A 22,019-nucleotide genomic window follows, 5' to 3' on the forward strand; every position below is an offset into this window, starting at 1 on the left:
AAATCAATTTTCCATTTTGTGGTTCTCATTTGTTCATTAGGTCTAATTAAATATACCTTTATATCAATCTTTACCTTTGATCGCACTTGAAGAAGATTTGTTTAAAAGTGGCGTTGTACTTAGCACTCATATTGTAGTAGATGAAAATATTGACAGAACTGTGCGCCACCTCGAACGTGATGATGACGGAGCTAGCACAAATAAAGATGTTGTAGTTGGGTCCGGTGATGTTGAACATGTAGCCGTAGACCAGCTCGCACACGAAGCTGGTGCAGCTGGGAATCAAGCACGCGATGAACACACACAAGATGGCCAGCACCATCTTGACCAACTTCTTGTCCCTCAATGACAAACGGTCACTGGCGCTAGCAGACGTGGACTCCAGCCTCCACTTCCACTTGACCTGCATCTGTCGGATAATGACCAGCGTTGATAAAAGATCCACGATGATGCAGCCGAACTGCACCGACACGGTGAAGTTGTACCCGATGCCGTCCGTGTAGTACACATCCGCGTGGAATGTTCTCGTGAGTTTGGTGGCGTTGGTCGCTGTGTTGAACACGTTGGTGAGGGCACTGGAAACGAAAAACGGGGAGGTACCGAGAAAAACACAGAGGTAGATGCTCACCATAGCGATGATGGTTCTGGTGGCAGTGATGATGTGTTTGACCTTGAGCGGAATGGTGACACACAGACACCTCTCGATGGTGATGAAGGTGGTGATCAGCCAACTGATGCGGAGGAACGCCGCGTGGGGGGCGGCTGTGGTGGTAAACATAGACACAGGTTTAATCACGTGTCTAAAACATAGACACCAGTCTAAAACATAGACACAGATTTAATCACTAGTCTAAAACATAGGCACATATTTAATCACTAGTCTAAAACATAGACAGAACTTTAATCACGTGTCTAAAACATAGACATAGCTTTAATCACTTGTCTAAAACATAGACACAGATTTAATAACTTGTCTAAAACATAGATAGACACAGCTTTAATCACTAGTCTAAAACAAAGACACATATTTAATCACTAGTCTAAAACATAGACAGAACTTTAATCACGTGTCTAAAACATAGACATAGCTTTAATCACTTGTCTAAAACATAGACACAGATTTAATAACTTGTCTAAAACATAGATAGACACAGATTTAATCACCAGTCTAAAAGATAGACAAAGCTTTAATCACCAGTCTAAAACATAGACACACCTTTAATCACCAGTCTAAAACATAGACACAGATTTAATTACTTGTCTAAAACATAGACACAGATTTAATCACCAGTCTAAAACATAGACACAGATTTAATAACTAGTCTAAAACATAAACACAGCTTTAATCACCAGTCTAAAACACAGACAGAGATTAAATCACCAGTCTAAAACATAGACACAGCTTTAATCACTTTTCTAAAACATAGACACAACTTTAATCACCAGTCTAAAAAATTGACACAGCTTAAATCACCAGTCTAAAACATAGACACAGCTCTGTAAAACATAGACATAACTTTAATCACCAGTCTAATACAGAGACACTGCTTTCTAACACATAGACACAGCTTTAATTACCAGTCTAAAACATAGACACAGATTTAATCACGTGTCTAAAACAAGTACACAACTTTAATCACGTGTCTAAAACAAGTACACAACTTTAATCACGTGTCTAAAACATAGACACAGATTTAATCACCAGTCTAAAACATAGACACAGCTTTAATCACCAGTCTAAAACAGTGTCACATCTTTAATCACCAGTCTAAAACATTGACACCGCTTAAATCACCAGTCTAAAACATAGACACCGCTTTGTAAAACATAGTCACAACTTTAATCACCACCAGTCTAAAACATAGACACAGCTTCTATCGACAATCTAAAACAAAGAGACAGATATAGTCGCCAATCTAAAACAAAGAGACAGATATAGTCGCCAATCTAAAACAAAGAGACAGATATAGTCGTCAATCTAAAACAAAGAGACAGATATAGTAGCCAATCTAAAACAAAGAGACAGATATAGTCGCCAATCTAAAACAAAGAGACAGATATAGTCGCCAATCTAAAACAAAGAGACAGATATAGTCGCCAACTTCTAGATCTACCGAGCGGGTTTAGGTGTCATGAGAAAGTGTTTGACAACTTTTAGATGTCTAGACTAGCTCTCTTTCGATTTCAAACAAGACTGCTTGTATTGCACTTGTTTTAATCGTATGAAATAGTAAGTTTAGACCTACCTCCGATGAGGTATGCCACGTCCTCTTTGACCATCGGCGCCTCGGGCCACACAGAACCTACCAGAATGGTCACACCCACGGCCACCATGGTCAGCAGACTGCCAAGGTCAGACAAGGTCAAGGCCAGGAAGCTGATGTTAACCGTGTCCTGGAAACCCTGGCAAGACAAAAAAAATATGACGTCACGCAGAAGTGGACATGACGTCACACCGGTGGGTATGACGTCACGCTGTGGTGGACATGACGTCACACTGGTGGGTATGACGTCAAGCTGTGGTGGACATGACGAAACACTGGTGGACATGACGAAACACTGGTGGGTATGACGTCACGCTGTGGTGGACATGACGAAACACTGGTGGACAACTCATTTCATTAACATCATATGTAGTATGTAGACCCTAATGCCAATACCCCCTACCCCCCCCCCCCCCCACCTCATGTACGTGACCCGACTCCCCTCCTCACACACTCTAAAACATTACCCCGTCTTTTGACAACCAACTCCACGCTATCTATCGATCTAGCACCTATTTAACCAATCTTCAACAGTTATACGCAATCCTAGTCGACACAAAGAGAGTCAACACAACAGATCCAGGTAACGTAATAAACGTTATCAAATATTCAAAAGATTTTCGCTATGTAAGATTCTACGCAGTAAGTTTATTAAATGGATATTTCATCAATAACACCTGAATTTATGGATATACAATGGTGACATTTCATTCATTATCATATTTACTATAATATTCAAAGAAGTACTTCGCCTTATACGGGTGTGTGCGTTGGTCGGCATCATAATTCAAATATTTTCAACTACTTGGCTAAATTTTATTTTATTTTAATTTATTTTTTAATCGCTATGGCAAAAAAAACAGGATAACTTAAGCGATATGTGCGAAATTTTTTTATAATTAAAAGGAAGATAATTTTTATAAAAGTAAAGCGTGCATTGTTGTGCATTTCTGTTTATTATAATAAAAAAAAACAATAAAAGGAAATGTATTTTCATTTGTTCGATACACTTTTACCTGTTTTATAAAAACAGCAATGTTGATGACGTTGGCTACAGATCCAAAGATGCTAATTAAGTTAATGACGACAGCGAAAAACACAATGTTGGTTATCTCCCTGTCATAGTCTGTCATCAGGGCCGTGTACTGATCCAGGCTGAAGTTACCCATGGTTCAACTTTAGCAGGTGGTTGTGGTGCTGTTCTGATCATCACAACTGTGTACTGGTCAAGATTTAGATGGTTCAACTTTAGCAGGTGGTTGTGGTGCTGTTTATGATTTAGATGGTTCGACTTAAACAGGTTATTCTGATTTTTTAAACTACATGTATGCCAAACTGTATTGAAGTCGTTATTTTCACGCAGTATTCTTAATTAATTTTAAATTAATCCATTCAATGTCTGTCATCCACGTACCCATTTTTGATAATTCAATATTGTATATCTTTTTAGCTAGGGTCCGATTGCCTATATCATTTATATCTGAATTTCTTAATACATTTTCTTAGTTAAACACGCATCTTGTTGTATTTTATTGCTCGTAAATATGTTAGTGGGAGGAAACAGTTACTTTGTAGGATATATATTCGTAATTGTTACCGTAATTGAATAAATTGAATGAATAATTGACAAAAAAAACTATGCATAATAAACTATACATAAATCTGTTTTACCAGTTTTGAATAAGCGTTTTGATGTCATTTTATCTTTTTAAATAATACAAATATTAAAATTAATTTCTTGAAATAATTTTCTTTGAAGATCGGGCAGAGAAACAATAACCGTACAATTATAAAATTATTTAAAATTTTAAAACCGTAATTGTCGATGGATTGTTAAATCAAGTCAATTATGTATCGTCGACTGTAATTTGCCCTAATCGTTCACTCTTGTTTCTTGAATTTGGAGATGCCGTCGATTCAGCCTTATTGATAAACAATTCATATACGCTGAGGTATTAAAAATGTTTTGTAGATTACTGATACCATAATTATGATTATTCTAATTGGTGGAAGTCTTTTTAAAAAATGAAAGTATTTTTTTAACCAAACATTAAATTGATACAATACCAATTTACCCCGAGCGATTTAACTGTGCGAGATGAATGACATTTTTTTCAAGTAATTTAAAAAAAGTGTGTAGTAAAATTAAATAGGATTACATTTCATAAAGTAGAAACATGATGTACGTAAAGGATACATCTGGTTGAGAGAATCTAAGTTAAGGGATGCTATCGTGAAAGAGTCGAAATGGTGTATAAAATATTTTTAAAATCTGATGTGATGGTATCAAAATAAAGATGGTCATAAAAACCCGACAGGTTTTTTTCTGACTTAAGTAAAGATTCGGGGTATTTGTTTTAATGTTCAGGTAACTATTTTTTAAAAGCAAAACCAATTTGGTTGTTTACATTTTATCACAGAAAGTATAAACTAAAATGGAAGAATTATGCAAATGTGGTTTTAAGAAAATGTGTTTAAAAACTTATTCGGCAAAGGTTTAGAACATATTCATATAAAGTGGGTTTTTTGAAAATCGATCAAGGAGTTCCTGAACAGCCATTCAATGTTGGTCTTACGAAAGTGAAATTTCAGGTTATAACTTTAGGTTAGATTGAAATAATTACAAATGTAGCTTTACACTCAAAGAATTATTTTACTACTTTACTAGCATTGATTCTAAAAAAAAGTTCTAAGTTACAAACTAAAGGAAGTGGTGTAGCGAGGTCGGGTGTAACCCGGTGCGGCACTTAATGGTTTCACCCCCCCCCCCCCCAGAGGCGTAGCGACTCTTCCCGGGGATAAACTTTCAATTTTCGATTTTCACCCCCCCTCCTCAAACTTCTCTTTATATTTTACTATTTTTTGCCTTGGTGTCACCCCCCCCCTAAATGGTGTCGCCCAGTGCGGTCCGCACCCTCCGCTCCCCCCTCACTACGCCTCTGGCTAAAGTTTACTTTTTTAGGGGCCACTTTGGTGGCTTATTCTAAAAAAAAGTAATTACCACTTATCGTTGTCAACAATAATGATGGAACCCAACCCTACCGCCTCAACTCAGAATATGTTGCTCTAATGATTTGCTCTTTGGATAATTTCTTGACCGCTAGTTTTAGCTTATACAATCTAAAACAACTTGCGTACAAGAAAATGACTTCAAACTTTTTCCGATTGCAATATTAGATACCAAGACGTTTTACGAGAGTAGTCTAATCATTGGCAGCTGTTTGCATATGTGGTATGTTTGTGTTAGAAGTAGCTAGGTAAATCTACGACATAAACTAGACATAAGCACGACAAAAACAACCCACAAAACACAAGACAGTCCTGAGCAATTGAGATAGTTTTAACAAAATAATACTCGTAAACTATACAGTAGCTATACAGCGTCTTCGATACAATCTCATGTATTTTCTCTGTCAAGTAGATTCAATAAAGTATTCAAGTAGATCCAGTAGATTCAGTCTGTCAAGTAGATCCAGTAGATTGTCAAGTAGATCCAGTAGATTTAATACTCCTCCCCCTCTTCTTCCCCGCCCGCGTCCTTCGAGTCCACGCCGACCTCCTCGTAATCTTTCTCTAGTGCCGCGAGATCTTCACGTGCTTCAGAGAACTCACCCTCCTCCATACCCTCGCCAACATACCTGGTGAGTAAACAGTGCACCATAGAAATTATCCAAAGTACATCCTTCTCTATTAAGTTTAACTTATTTAGTGGGTACACACCACTATATTAAGTGCCTTTAGCGGATTAAATGGGTACTAAATGGGTACGTACTCTATTAAGTTTAACTTATTTAGTGGGTAGGCCTACACACTCTACTATATTAAGTGTTTTTAGTTGTTAAACCAGCGTCTAGCCTATTTTAAGAAACACTGCATGCTAGTAACTGGTTAACTCGGTGGTACAAAACGATATAATAATATACCTAATCTCTCATCTATAGTAGGTAAATACATGCACTTCACACACTCGACTAAAAAGTTGCTTAGAGAAAATATAGCCAACATTATAAAATATGTAGGCCTGCGTATATAAGAGCCTGTCGTGTATGTATAACATATCTCATCCAATCCCAACCCACCAGTGGACAAAGGCTCGCTTGGCGTACATAAGGTCAAACTTCCGGTCAAGCCTAGCCCAGGCCTCGGCTATGGCCGTCGTGTTGCTCAACATGCAGACGGCTCGCTGGACCTTGGCCAGGTCACCTCCTGGCACCACGGTAGGGGCCTGGTAGTTGATGCCAACCTGCGTAAAATTAATTACACTAGTTAATTAACATAGCTAAACCAGGGAATGCAATGTCCTTAAAAGTAAAGATCTAAGATCAAGTTTTGTCAGGCAGAAATCTTGCAGTTTGACAAAGGGCAAAGAAAAACAAAGTATGCAATGATTTTGTTTCCATAGTTAAACACATAACACTGAGATGGTGTACCACATAGGCTACTGGTAGTAAGGTGTAATTAACAGTTGTATATACCCTAGCCTTCGTGACTGTCCTAACCTACCTCGATCCTAGCCCTAATATAGAATGTAAAACTATAAGAAGTAAACTTCAATGCTGTTCCATGTAGCAGAGCTAGCAGTTTTGTTAGAAGAAGGAACTTTTCACAAAAACCTTAAACACCGTAGGACCCACCTTAAACCCTGTAGGACCCACCTTAAACCCCGTCGGATCCACCTTAAACCCCGTGGGGCACCAGCTAACAACCCACCTTAAACCTTGTGGGACCCACCTTAAACCCCGTGAGGCACCAGCTAACAACCCACCTTAAACCCTGTAGGACCCACCTTAAACCCCGTGGGATCCACCTTAAACCCCGTGAGGCACCAGCTAACAACCCACCTTAAACCCTGTTGAACCCACCTTAAACCCTGTGGGGCACCAGCCAACAACCCACCTTAAACCCTGTGGAACCCACCTTAAACCCCGTGAGGCACCAGCTAACAACCCACCTTAAACCCCGTGAGGCACCAGCTAACAACCCACCTTAAACCCCGTGGGATCCACCTTAAACCCAGCTAACAACCTACCTAAATCCCTGTAGGACCCACCTTAAACCTTGTTGGACCCACCTTAAACCCTGTGGGACCCACCTTAAACCCTGTGGGACCCACCTTAAACCCTGTGGGACCCACCTTAAACCCTGTGGGACCCACTTAACAACCACCTTAAACCCTGTGGGACCCACCTTAAACCCTGTGGGACCCACCTTAACCCCTGTGGGACCCACTTAACAACCACCTTAAACCCTGTGGGACCCACCTTAAACCCTGTGGGACCCACCTTAAACCCTGTGGGGCACCAGTCCACGAACTGGATGGTGCGCTTGGTCTTGATGGTAGCGATGGCAGCATTGACGTCCTTAGGCACCACGTCCCCACGGTACAGCATGCAGCAGGCCATGTACTTGCCGCGGCGTGGGTCGCACTTGACCATCTGATTGGCTGGCTCAAAACACGAGTTGGTGATCTCTGCAACTGACAACTGCTCGTGGTAGGCCTGTGTAAACATACAAGAAACATATGGTCTAGTTCTACGTGGTAAACCTGTGTAAACATACAAGAAACATATCTAGTTTGTGGTAGCCTTAGTGAACATACAAGAAACATATGGTCTAGTTCTACGTGGTAGGCCTGTGTAAACATTCAAGAAACATATGGTCTAGTTCTACGTGTTAGGCCTGTGTAAACATACAAGAAACATATGGTCTAGTTCTACGTGGTAGGCCTGTGTAAACATACAAGAAACATATGGTCTAGTTCTACGTGTTAGGCCTGTGTAAACATACAAGAAACATATGGTCTAGTTCTACGTGGTAGGCCTGTGTAAACATACAAGAAACATATGGTCTAGTTCTACGTGGTAGCCTGTGTAAACATACAAGAAACATATGGTCTAGTTCTACGTGGTAGGCCTGTGTAAACATACAAGAAACATATGGTCTAGTTCTACGTGGTAGGCCTGTGTAAAGATAGAAATAATACACAATCTATTTTTTCATGACAGATCACATTAATTAAGCTTTGGAGGGACGGCGTGGTCGAACAGGTAAAGCTCATGGTTGCTAAACCGAAACGTCTCGAGTTCGAGACCTCGGGCTGATGAGGCTCGCTAGATGGGAACAGCCACTCTTCTAGGAGAGACAACTCCAAAATCAAACAACTGCTGCCTTGTTCTTGGTTGGACAAAGGCTATGGAAGCAAAGCCACAAAGAAAAGCAGGCTGAAATCGTAGTCAATGGCCTCAATAGCGCATAACCAGTTGACACGTAACGCTTAATTGTGATGGAGGCTTGGTCGAGTCGGCAAAGCACATAGTTGATAAATTCGAAAAAAGTCTCGAGTTCAAACCCTCTGGCAGATAAGGCAGGATTCCCTCATACACTAAAAATTAAGAAGGAAGAAGAGCTTTGGAGAAATGGAGAAACCAAGACGCCAGGAGGTGTTCTGTGCTTATTTTCCAAGAGTCGTTCCAGAAATGATTTATTTTACTCAAGCGTACAGAAAGGTATGCCTAGATACAATTTAATGGAGATGCGGCTAAACCGACCCAATACCCGGACGCCTAAGTGTACAGCCATTTTACGGAAATAGACTTGTATTGGACTTTGTTATTTTAACTGATTTGCTAGCTTTTGGACTTGGTGATGAGCTGACTAACCTTTTCAGCGGAGATGACGGGAGCGTACGTGGCCAGGGGAAAATGTATTCGTGGGTAGGGCACTAGGTTGGTTTGAAACTCTGTCAAGTCGACGTTTAACGCCCCATCAAACCTAAACAAAAGTTTAAACACTTTTAAAGCACCAGTGAACTTAACATTTTAAAGATTGAAGGTTTTTGAAAATAGAAAACATTTTAAAGACAACTTTAAAGACAATTTAAAATATTGCGATTTAATGTCACCGCTGTAACTCTAATACCTCCCAATTTAAAATAGTGTGATTTAAAGTTACCGCTGTAACCCTCATACCTCAGGGAGGCGGTGACGGAGGAAACGATTTGACCAATCAGACGATTGAGGTTGGTGTAGGATGGACGTTCGATGTCCAGATTCCTGCGACAGATGTCGTAGATGGCCTCGTTGTCCACCATAAAGGCGCAGTCGGAGTGCTCGAGGGTGGTGTGGGTGGTGAGGATGGAGTTGTACGGCTCGACCACAGCAGTCGACACCTGCAAGGTCAAGGAGAGTACACGTCATACAAGTCGTGAGGTGAGATTTATATGACTTGACCACAGATGTTGACGCCTGTCGTGGTCAAGGAAAGTACAGGTTATGCAAGTTGCAAGTCCTGAGGTTAGATTCGTACACACTTATAGGGGTCGAGGACTGGACATGTTAAATAACAAATGCGAACATTGCAGACGAACATTGCAGACGATTATTGAAAAACGAACATTGAAAAACGAACATTGAAAAACGAACATTGAAAAACGAGCATTGAAAAACGAGCATTGAAAAACGAGCATTGAAAAACGAGCATTGAAAAACGAGCATTAAAAAACGAGCATTGAAAAACGAACATTGAAAAACGAACATTGAAAAACGAACATTGAAAAACGAACATTGAAAAACGAACATGGCAGACGAGAACTGGGGGAAAAAAGGTATTACCTGTGGTGCTGGGTAAATCGAGAACTCGAGCTTGGATTTTTTACCGTAGTCCACAGAGAGACGTTCCATTAGCAGGGATGTGAAGCCAGAGCCAGTGCCACCACCAAAACTAGAGGGGGGGGGGGGAGAGAAAGGTGGAACAGAACTTGAGTACAATCAAAGGCAGGTTTCAACAATGAACATCAGTTAAGGTAAAAGCGTTACTTATTGACTGGTTCGAATGAATACTTCTAGATAAACCTGAAAATGTATTGATGTATTCACATGTCCCCTAGTCCTTAGTTACCCAGTACATATTGTACCTTGCAGTCAATGATTATGACGAGATCATGGTGTTTATTGTCACCTACATGTGATAGATGGCCCACCCAGCACCTACCTGTAAAAGACCCACACCTACATGTGAAAGACCCGCCCCTACCTGTAAAAGACCCGCCCCTACCTGTAAAAGACCCGCCCCTACCTGTAAAAGACCCGCCCCTACCTGTAAAAGACCCGCCTCTACCTGTAAAAGACCCGCCCCTACCTGTAAAAGACCCGCCCCTACCTGTAAAAGACCCGCCCCTACCTGTAAAAGACCCGCATCTATCTGTAAAAGACCCGCATCTATCTGTAAAAGACCCGCATCTATCTGTAAAAGACCCGCATCTATCTGTAAAAGACCCGCACCTACCTGTAAAAGACCCGCACCTACCTGTAAAAGACCCGCACCTACCTGTAAAAGACCCGCACCTACCTGTAAAAGACCCGCACCTACCTGTGAAAGATGAGGAACCCCTGTAATCCCGTACACTGGTCAGACAACTTCCTGATACGGTCCAGCACCAAATCAATGAGCTCCTTGCCGACCGTGTAGTGACCCCTGGCGTAGTTGTTAGCGGCATCCTCCTTGCCTGTAATCAGCTGCTCGGGGTGGAATAGCTGTCTGTAGGTCCCAGTTCGAACCTCGTCTAGTGTCGTCATGGTGGAGCAAATTGGGTAACATGTGTCGTTAGGTTTGGAATTATCGGATATATTTTTACCAACAAACCCACCAAAAAAAAAATGATCAACCTACCCACAAACCAACCTACCCACAAACCAACCTACCCACAAACCAACCTACCCACAAACCAACCTACCCACAAACCAACCTACCCACAAACCAACCTACCCACAAACCAACCTACCCACAAACCAACCTACCCACAAACCAACCTACCCACAAACCAACCTACCCACAAACCAACCTACCCACAAACCAACCTACCCACAAACCAACCTACCCACAAACCAACCTACCCACAAACCAACCTACCCACAAACTAACCTACCCACAAACCAACCTCCCCAGTTACCAACCCCACACCTCAACCTCACCCACGCCCCAACCTCCCTAAACCTACCCACAACCGTAGGCTCCAGGTCCACAAACGCCGCCCTCGGGACGTGTTTCCCCGCGCCGGTCTCGCTGAAAAAAGTGTTGAACGAGTCGTCACTTCCGCCGTGGTTCTTCCCAGACGGCATCTGACCATCCGGCTGGATGCCGTGTTCCAGACAGTAGAGCTCCCAGCAGGCGTTGCCCATCTGGACTCCCGCCTGCCCAACATGCACAGAGATGCACTCACGCTGAAATCAACATGAGTTATTTATAGAACAGGTCGTGATATCCGTTGTAAACATTGATTGTTGTACCAGTGTGCGATAATGTCATAAGAATAGAATCTTTAACAAGGGGTGTAAGACTAACTCTAATAAATCATACTGGGCTGATAAATGTACATAGATAATGGCAAACCTAAAGAGTGATATGTTATAACAGTATTCGATAATGTAACAGTGAATCTTGAAAAAGCGGGCTGGGGTATGTTAGGACTAGGGTTGGGGTTAGGGACATTAGCCAGCCATGTGTGTATTTAGTTAGTATCCAGTAACCTAACACCCCTTTTTAAAGAACATTCCATTATCAGACACCGGTATAAAAATTCACCCTCCAACAGCCCAAGCTAACAAACCCTATCCGTAACACGAGTCTTACCATAGCGCCATCCTTAATTTCTGACTTCAACACTAACAATACCATCAACCTTACACACCCATTTTTGTAGACAACCACACTCCAAAATAGGAATGACGTAGTTAACTGAAAACCCAGTACGGCTGAGTATTATTCACACCAGTGTTATACACAGTGTTTCTTCCAGACTTTTTCTCCGGGGGGGGGGGGGAGGGCATTTGAAATTTTCGGGGGGGGGGGGGTGGGCGGTAGACTTTCTTCGGAGGGGGGGGGGCGGACACTTAAACGTATATATTTTCGATATAAATTATATAAATTTCATTTCGTTCGGGGGGGGGGGGGCGGTAAAAAAATTTCGGCGGTGCTTAGCCCCCCCCCCCCCCTCCCCGAAGAGATGCCTGGAAGAAACTCTGTATACAACGTCAAAGTACAATGGACTCTTTGAAACGTGTTTCGTCTAGTAGCACACACATTATTTTTAGAAAGTTAGCACTGTCTACACTGAATTATACTCTTTAAGACATTTTTCTAGCATGCACACAAAAGACTTTAGAAACATTGACAAGCTGAGTCGCTTGAAAAGATTGTGTTTAGAATGTAAACTTTGTTTACAGTAGCTTAATCGATCGTAAAAAGTAATCAATGGCTAGCAAAATCAATAGCTTCAAATTAGGTTCAAATTCGCCAATATTTTCAACACTCATAAACCGTGCTGTATCTTTTAAATACTCCCATGAAACTAACAAAAATCTTTATAAACTCCTCTGAAACTAGCAAAAATCTTGATAAACCTTTCAAAAACGAGCAAAAACTTACCATTGTCAGCACTAGGGAAACAAGCAAAAATTTACCCTTGAGCTCACTTCGACTTGAGGTGTCAATTGCGAGATCAGGTTCTGCGCGGAAAACATGCGCACTGGATTAAACGACACTCAATTTGAACACAGCTTGATGTTGTGCTGTGTTACACACATCGCTTGAGGTGTGTTGAGGGGCAGCTGAGCTTTATCTTAATGGGACACAACTCTTTTAAAATTTAATGTGTTTTTTTACGTAATTTTTTATTTTTTTATTTAGAGATTGCGAACAGTGTACGACTTTTTAGTATCAGGTTATATATTTTATTAATATAATCGTCTTGGGTAGATATGCTGGGGTTAGGGGTAATAGCGTGTATCATTCACATACCACCAAATGTATATCCCTATCTTAGTGGTACAAATGCCTGCAGTGTTTAATGTTGAGTGTTGATGAAATGAAGCAGCCGGACTATAGCCCCTGGACATTTTCCCTGTAGACATAACACCCCCCCCCTCCCCCCCCCCCCCCCCCAACATTAACTTTCTGGACAAATATCCACTAATGGACATCGGCAAGTTGACGAAAATCAATCCAGCATTATTGAAGACATTTTTTAAAATCGCGTTTTTTGTCAATTTTGCCTTTAGGTGATATAAAAGTTGCAAATGTTTAGAGCTAGAAAATAATTTTGTCTTTAAGGCTACATTTCTAGAATCTACTTATTTTCATCAATCCTAAATTATAACCCTAAGTTTTACTTTCGTAAAACAAGCATTGATTGGATGTATAGAAACTCTGTGAGCGATATTCTGAAAACCCCGGTTTCAAGTAATTTGAACTGAAAACTTCGCCGAGAAAATTTTTCACTACAATGTTTAACAACATGGCCTTGTTATGTCATCATTTTGTATATTTTCAGTAACAAAATGAAAACAACCAAATTATTTTTAGCTTTTTTAAAATCGTAGTTAATTGTCGAAAATTCCAATAACATACATCCATTCTATGGTCAAGTCCGACAAAAACCAAACAGATTTTTAGAACTATATTTATTTTAATAACATTGTACATGATTTTAAAAATATTTAACAGGCCTCTCGAATAGTGAATGGGGTTGTGTGATGACGCAAGATTACGTCAGACATGTTTAGCAGATATAGGTTAGCAGAAACAGACTATAGGCCTAGTTGGTTGGTTAGAGAGGCCAATGGGCGCACAGGACTGACCGGTCACGTGGGACGGTCAGCTGACCACTGAGGCGTGGGTCAGTAGAGAGACGGCCGAGGATGTAGATAGTTAGGAGATCATGATTAGCTAGCGAAGGTAGAAGGTGTTAGGTTGTAGAATGTAGAGAACAGTTAGTGTTAGGATTGGTCATGGGAGTGCGTAGTAGTAGGTAGCATGTGGTATGAACAGTCAGTAGTAGAAGTAAATAGTACAGTGTAGATCAGTTAGGTAGAAACTTGAACATATATATCATTTTAATTAAGAACAATTATAGTTGAACTTGAACTGTGTGTTATTGGATTCATTCATTACGCCTCGTAAAATCCCCACCCTCACAGGTTGGTTATTATTTGTTAGCCAGATAACTCTTAACACTTTCCGTGCAGGCTTAATGAAACAACTTTAACGGCTGCCTGTTTCTCGGGAGTTCTCTTGAGATAAAACGCATTTGAATTATCTAAAGAAAGACAGTAAGAACTAGAGAGAAGGGTAGACTTAATAATGGTTTATAATAACCTTTGCTATGTCTGCTCCTTTCATAGCTGCGTCAACATCGTTGCTATGATTGTATTGTGCTATTTTAAGCTCCTGGTAAAGGACAATAACCGATGATGAACCAGGGGAAATAACCACAGAGTTTTTCGTTTCACTTAATGGTTTTTTGTTTCCTTCTTGTAAAAAAATCTTTTGTTGTTCAATATTAAAAAAATATTAGAGAAATACTTGCTCCATTTCTGTTAGATATGCTGGTTTACTAGATTTTTGTTTGGATTTATTCTGTGACACAGACAATTTTAATAAATAATTGCTTTAACACACAATATAATATAAGTCTGATTTTGTGTTGTTATTCGACTATGTTTTTAATTACGGCTTCAATTTCTTAATTTGTCAGGCTATAACTTATTCTATAAAATTCTGTACACACTAGTTCTTGAAGTAACAATTGAAAGGGACGGCGTGGTCTAGCGCAGGGGTCGGCAACTTTTTGAGACTGAAGAGCCCAAAGTAACAATTTACAAAATTTCCCAGTTTTTAAAGAGCCATTAACATTATTTTCAATATTTTGATATTTTATAAGGATTAGGTAAATAAAATTGATATATGATTTGAAATAAATAGCGATAAATATGAACTGATATTGATTCATATAAAAACAAACACATTTTTCGCAGATGATAAAATTAGTAATCAAATAATATTATATAACTATCCCAATACACATTAGAAGCCTTTCTCTTTACGGACACCACTGGCCCAGGAGGTGGCTCAACACGGCCAACTTCGACTTACTGGTTTGGATATCGGTTTGATTACTGTATCGGTCGCTTCTGTCCTTCGGTTCTCACAGGGCTTATCTTCCACCCTACTCGTACCCCACAGTCCAGTACCTGGCTCAACCTATTAACTAAAATACTTCATCACTCAGGTCAAATTAATGCATACTGACAGGTAGGGGAATGCATTCTGAATAAAATAACATTCACCATTTAACGATGTTCGAAAAAGTCGGCACTTGGGCAGTGGCAAGCATTGTATTGTTACCACGGGCTGGCCACTACACGGCCGTGGGACTGGATCTCTTACTCAAGCGGCTGTCAGCTGTCCGTATACTTTCTAACCCACCTAATGCCTCTGTTCTCCTCCGTTAAAGTTGTTTTTTTACAGAATAACATTTTGAATGAGTTTTGAAAATGAAATATTGTAATTATTAATATTTGTGCATGGAACTCGAGAGCAGCATCTTGTCATCAAAAGAGCCGAATGCGGCTCGCGAGCCGCAGGTTGCCTACCCCTGGTCTAGTGGTAGAGAGCAAGACTGCTAACCCGAGAGTCTCGAGTTCGAATCCGGGTTCAAAATCAGTGGAACTTCCCTGAGGCCACCCAATTCTGATTGGTACATTACTTACGTTAGGGAAACCAAGGCGGCTGGGCCGATTCTCTGAAGCAGATGAACTCTACTTCGTCTGCCCTATGTGTCTTGGACACGAACGGGAGATAATCATATGATCAACATTGATACTCTTTTACATTTGATTTTCAATCATCTTGTGAAACCGAAGTGTGTTACAGCTGTACATAATAAAAAAAAATAAAAATAAAAAAAAAAACACAAGAATTTTCAAAAATAAAAAATAAATAAATATACAACTGTAAAAGTTCGTCTTTAAACTATTATGGTTATTACGCCTACACATTGTCTTTTCATATTCAATGAACTGCAATTTCAATACAGTAAAATCGCTAGCCGAAAGGGGACGTAAATATAACACCATTAATAATTATGTTATCTCCCATGTTAACTTGATTTATTTTATAATCATTGCTCAGCTTCCTGTGTATAAATCGTGAATTAAATAAAAATCAATTCAAGTTGTTGGCTTTTACGCACTAAAAAGATTTTAACTATAGATACAATTTTTACAAAAAATAAATATTGATTATTAATTTTTACAATAATAATAATGTATTATGGACTGTAAAAACACTGACTATAAAAACATGGACTATGAAAACATGGACTAAAAAACATGGACCTAAAAACATGGACCTAAAAACATGGACTATAAAAACATGGACTATAAAAACATGGACTATAAAAACATGGACTATAAAAACATGGACTACAAAAACAGGGACTAAAAACATGGACTATAAAACCATGGACTATGAAAACATGGACTAGAAAAACATGGACTAGAAAAACGCAGACAAAAAAAAAAGACTATAAATAAGAATATTTTATAATATTGATTAATTAAACACTTACTATAAAAACACGGACCTTAAACACGGCATAAAAACTGCTGAAATGACACATTTAATCTTCAGCTATCAGCACAGTTAACATTCGGCAGTGAACAGTAAAAGTTAAACCTGTGTAAACATCTGAATGTGTAAAGTTAACTCTAAACCATGCAACATAAAACTTAAACAGGGCAAAGTTAACATTCAGTTGCGCACAGTTAAAGCTAAACCGTGCAACATAAACCTTAATCAGGACAAAGCTAACATTAGCACAGTTAACATCTGGGTAGTCTACATCAACACGTCGCCTTCTCGCACACGAACGCCGCCGAGCTCGAGCAAGATGTTACGTCAAGCAGCAGAAGGCTACTATAGGCACAATCGTCCTTGTTGTTTGAAATGGACGGCTGGAAAATGTTGAAGATCAGCAGCCTCAAACCAGAGTCTAGGCTCTGACCATCATCCACCCAGGTGAAGGTCCCGTCCGTGGCGATATCATCCAGGCCTATCCAGGTTCTGCTCAGAGTAGCCAGGGACTGGAAGACGGTGAACTTGGTGAAGGTTTTGGCCACAAACAGGTGACTGTCCAGGCACTCACAGGCGGCCCGGGCCTGCGTGTAGTTCAAGGTCATGGGCTGGTAGGCGGCGTAGAAGTTCGTGAACAGGTCGGTCATTGGGCTGGAGACGACAGTTACAGTTCAATCATGATTGTTGTATACATGTATAGATTTTTGTACTATACATATATTGATTTTTATACACACAATTGAATACAAAGTCAAATTTAGAGTTTGAATATAAATTGATTGTCTAAACCACAAATATAAATAAAATATTGTGTAAGGGGCGGGGGGGGGGGGGGGGGGGGGTGGGTGAAAAGCAGGCAGTTTTGTATAATCCTCTGTTGTGATAGATTATTGGTAGCTAACTAAATACAAATATGTCTTGTTAATGTCAGCGCTATCCTTAACCCCATAACCTAAACCTATTACGTTAGTGATTGTTACGTCTCCCGTATTGTGTATATCATGCTCACGTTCCTTGAGTGTTCATTGTGTTTACTGTGTTGTGTATATGATGTGTACTTGTGAGGCAGTTAACGAAAGGTAGAGACAGCACGTGTCGTCTGAGCTGTCTGTGTATACGAATAAAGTACCAAGGTTAACTCAGAGAACTGTTTTTTTAAAGTAATGTAACAAAACCCTAACCAAAGTCTAGTCATAGCCTTAACCCAATTTTTTACCATAGCATTAAGCCTGAGATTATAATCTATAACCTGACACCCCTACTGTTAGAAATCAGTAAATCCAAAGTTCCAGTGAGTTTAACTTATGGTGATGTGGAAGTGAGGCTTCAGCTCATACCTGAATCTTTGATAGGCGCTGCAGCCATCACTGACGTAGAGGTCGCCCTCGGCCGGGGTGGGCGGAGCGTCCTCTGGTCTCAGCCCCTTGCCAGGTGTACACAGGTGTGTGACCTTGTTGTACATGAAGGTCTGGCAGCTTGTTCCAAATCTGTAGGTGAGGGGGGGGGGGGTAGAACTGTCCGTTAACCCGATATAGAGCTGTCCGTTAAACCGATAGTAGAGCTGTCCATTAACCCAGATATAGAGCTGTTCGTTAACCCAGATATAGAGCTGTCCGTTAACATGGATATAAAGCTGTCCGTTAACACGATATAGAACTGTCCGTTAACCCGATATAAAGCTGCCCGTCGACCCGATATAGAGCAGTCCGTTAACCAGATATAGAGATGTCCGTTAACCCGATATAGAGCTGTCCGTTAACCCAGATATAGAGCTGTCCGTTAACACTGATATAGAGCTGTCCGTTAACCCGATATAGAGCTGTCCGTTAACCCGATATAGAGCTGTCCGTTAACCCGATATACAGCTGTCCGTTAACCCGATATACATCTGTCCGTTAACCCAGATATAGAGCTGTCCGTTAACACGGATATAAAGCTGTTCGTTAACCCGATATAGAGCTGTCCGTTAACCCAGATATAGAGCTGTCCGTTAAACCGATAGTAGAGCTTTCCGTTAACCCGGATATAAAGCTGTCCGTTAACCCGATATAGAGCTGCCCGTTAACCCAGATATAGAGCTGTCCGTTAACACAGTTATAGAGCTGTCCATTAACTCAAATATAAAACTGTACGTTAACACAAATATGGAGCTGTCCGTTAACCTAGATATAGAGCTGTCCGTTAACCCAGATATTAATATAGAGCTGTTCGTTAAACCAATACATCACAATCTTCACATGAAGATGGTGGTTTAGCGGTAGAGCGCACGATAGCTCACCCGCAAGTCTTGAGTTCGGTAAACATCTAAGATATCCCTGTGTCAAGCCAAACCTTGAAAGTGCTTAAATAGGGTAACGTTGATACAGCTGACCATAATGCCGACCACACTAGTAATTCAAAGGGTCAGTCGAACAGAGGAATTATTGTGCCTTATGAATTGTAATATTTTCCTTTTAAAACAACCATCTTAAAAGTTTTTAAAGTTTCACAATGCGACAAAAATATTTTTTTTCTTTTACTCACAAAGTATTTTATTTCAATCAAGTGAACAGCGTAGTATAGATATAGGCAATTTTTCTATTTCGTATTTTTAAAAATCCCATTTATCTGTGTATGCATAATGGCATAAGCGGTTGCCATAGTTACCTGCGAATACAGAAATGTCGCTACCTACTTTAGCTTGCAGTTCGAGCCACAGGTCAACCTTGACCTCTCCGTCCAGCTGACCCCAAGTCTCTCTGGTCCACACGATCTGGACGTCTGCTTGTGGAACTGGAACTGGGTCATCATGCCCCAGACACCCCTCACAGCTGACCACTCAATGGCTGCAGCTGGACACAAGATTTATTTTTACATTACATTTTTGTTTTCACAATGTATGTTTATAATTTCTCGTATATGAAGTGTAGAGAAGTATTGTAATCGTGGAAAAAACCCGAAATCGAGGTTTTCACAAATCTCCACGTTTAACACCTCCCCGAGTCGGAAAAACATAGTTTTGCAATTTTGTCCGTAGGTCTGTGTGTGTGTATGTGTGTCTGTGAACAGGATAACCTGAGTTCCGTTGCAGCTAGGTTGATGAAATTTCATACAAGTATTATATCAAATTTGTGGATCTCTATCAACTTTTCAGCGATTCCCAGTAACTGGAAGTGGAACTTATTCTATTTTCAATTTTTCAAAAGCCTATAGCTTGAGTACTGTTTCAGATAGATAAATTAAATTTCGTATGTAAGTACACGATCTAATTCTCTGCCTTCTTTCAAATTTTGAGTAATTTCCGTTGAGCGGAATTAGTACTTTACACTATTTCCGATTTCTCTAAAAAAACGCAAATAAATCGATAAAGTACCAATACTCCGCACTATTATACACACATTGTTTTCTGTTTACTTGGTGCGAAATTCTTTTTTTTTCTACGAAATTCTATTCTATTTTCAAAAGTTTAAATAATTATAAATTGATTAAAAATCGTGTCTATATCCCGAGTTGCCATCCCCCGTAGTGTTATATAAGTATATTCGAGAAAGTTTAAGGGAGATCACTCCCGGCTTTTTTTTAAAGAAATCGTGTTCTTAAGCAAGTCAGAAGTTAAATATATATTGTTTTTAAATAATTTTAAAAATGATCTTATCACTTTAAAGCTAATTAATGTTTACTGATTAATTAATAAAAATCAAAGGGAAACTTTCTTACCTAACAGCCAAACTGTCAGCAACATTTCTTTAAGCGTCTGCTACTTGGCTAGGTACATTCCAAAGGGTTTTTATTATTGTTATATTTACTTGTATTTTAATACTATTTACAGATTTTTTAAAAATCGTTTTCGTGTGAAAATGAATATACAGTTGAAATAATTACGTATATATAAACCTATGCAGTTATTTTTCGTTATATAAAAAAACTGTTTGGAAAATAATATCCGATTACAAATTTAAATGATGACAAACATACAAATTACTGATGTTCAAAATGAACAAGTGGAGACACTAGCTAATATCTGGCAACATTAAATTTCCGATCTCCTTTTATGAGCCGTATCGTACTCAACAATCGATTTTCACCCAAATTCTAAACATTATTATTGTAGATTTAAAAAAAAAAAAACGAAAGGGGACATAATCGATGGTATACCTGTGAAATGCAAATTAACTTATGGAAATTCAATATATTCTCCACAAAACCGATATAAAAAGTATCGATTAGTTTAGCAAACATGCCACAGGCATAGCCCAACCACCGGACAGACAGCAAAAGCAGGTTGATCTATTCACACTCCAGCGATCATTTTGTTCATAAGCTGATGACGTTCTTCGCAAAATGACGGCGGAAAATAAAACTTCCGTATTGATCGGACTGCGATCGCCTATGACGTCAGACTGGTAAATATTCTAGGGGCAAACATAAAACTTTGGTCATAAAAAACTGACATGAACTCTAGACAATCAACACAGATCTTTTATATCAATATCACGAAGTCCTTAAGCGTAATTTTATTATGGCTATACCGGGCTGAATATTTGTTCTAAATGACGGTGTATTTAAATACACACTTGTTTCCTGTTATTTCTTCCGTTGCAGAAGTTTGTTTTGCTGTAGCTGTTTGAAACCTGCAGTAGCTTCTTCTTCTTCTTCTTCTTCTTCTTGGTTCTTAATATTATTATTTGAGGCGTTTTGATTTTCTACAACACGATGAACTAATACCTATCAACGTTTTATGCTCCATATAGGTCGTTGGCCGACTGCAGTATGCTTTTCATTCTAGATTTGCTTCTATTGATTTTTGTCTAACCAAGCATTGTTTTATTTTTAGAGGTTTTGTTCCTCCTAGCTCAGGGGTCGGCAACCTGCGGCTCGCGAGCCGCATGCGGCTCTTTTGATCAGTAGCGTAGCGAGGGGGGGGGGGGTGCGGGGGGGGGGACATATGTCCCCGGGCGCCGACCTTAGGGAGGCGCCAAATTGAAAGTTTGAGGGGGGGGGTGCAAATGAAAAGTTCGAGGGGGGGGGGGGGGATGCAAATGGAAAGTTTGAGAGGGGGGTGCAAATGAAAAGTTCGAGTGGGGGGTGCAAATCGAAAATTTGCTCTCGAGGGGGCGCCAAATTGGAAGTATGTCCCCGGGCGCCGGGAAGGGTCGCTACGCCTCTGCTTTTGATGTCGAGTTGCGGCTCTTTATCTCCATGCACAAATATTAATAGTTATATTATTTCATTTTCATAACTCATAAAAATATTTGTTCTGCAACACTCAATATTAAAGAAATAATAATAAACATAAACATACACTTCTCTGAGTCGGAAAAACATAGTTTTGCAATTGTGTCCGTATGTTTGTGAGTTGTGTGTGTG

General features: G+C 39.9%; 2 protein-coding genes across 2 annotated transcripts; both read right to left on the minus strand.

Annotated features, from left to right (window-relative positions):
* Positions 1 to 70: 70 nt before the first annotated feature.
* On the minus strand, positions 71 to 3,433 carry LOC131935514 (uncharacterized). The gene is made up of 4 exons (XM_059291931.1): positions 3,281 to 3,433; positions 2,247 to 2,403; positions 1,258 to 1,261; positions 71 to 800 (listed from the first exon to the last, which is right to left on the minus strand). The coding sequence occupies exons 1-4, from the start codon at positions 3,431 to 3,433 to the stop codon at positions 71 to 73; spliced, it is 1,044 nt and encodes a 347-aa protein (XP_059147914.1).
* Positions 3,434 to 5,586: 2,153 nt separating this feature from the next.
* On the minus strand, positions 5,587 to 12,819 carry LOC131935842 (tubulin alpha-1 chain). The gene is made up of 9 exons (XM_059292540.1): positions 12,687 to 12,819; positions 11,260 to 11,482; positions 10,632 to 10,824; positions 9,875 to 9,983; positions 9,233 to 9,432; positions 8,924 to 9,035; positions 7,547 to 7,762; positions 6,344 to 6,507; positions 5,587 to 5,902 (listed from the first exon to the last, which is right to left on the minus strand). The coding sequence occupies exons 1-9, from the start codon at positions 12,687 to 12,689 to the stop codon at positions 5,767 to 5,769; spliced, it is 1,356 nt and encodes a 451-aa protein (XP_059148523.1). The 5' UTR covers positions 12,690 to 12,819; the 3' UTR covers positions 5,587 to 5,766.
* Between the last annotated feature and the right edge of the window lie 9,200 nt (positions 12,820 to 22,019).

The sequence above is a fragment of the Physella acuta genome, unplaced genomic scaffold, assembly GCF_028476545.2.
Source record: "Physella acuta isolate Inbredline_101_S28 unplaced genomic scaffold, ASM2847654v3 ptg000013l, whole genome shotgun sequence".
NCBI classification, from domain to species: domain Eukaryota; kingdom Metazoa; phylum Mollusca; class Gastropoda; family Physidae; genus Physella; species Physella acuta.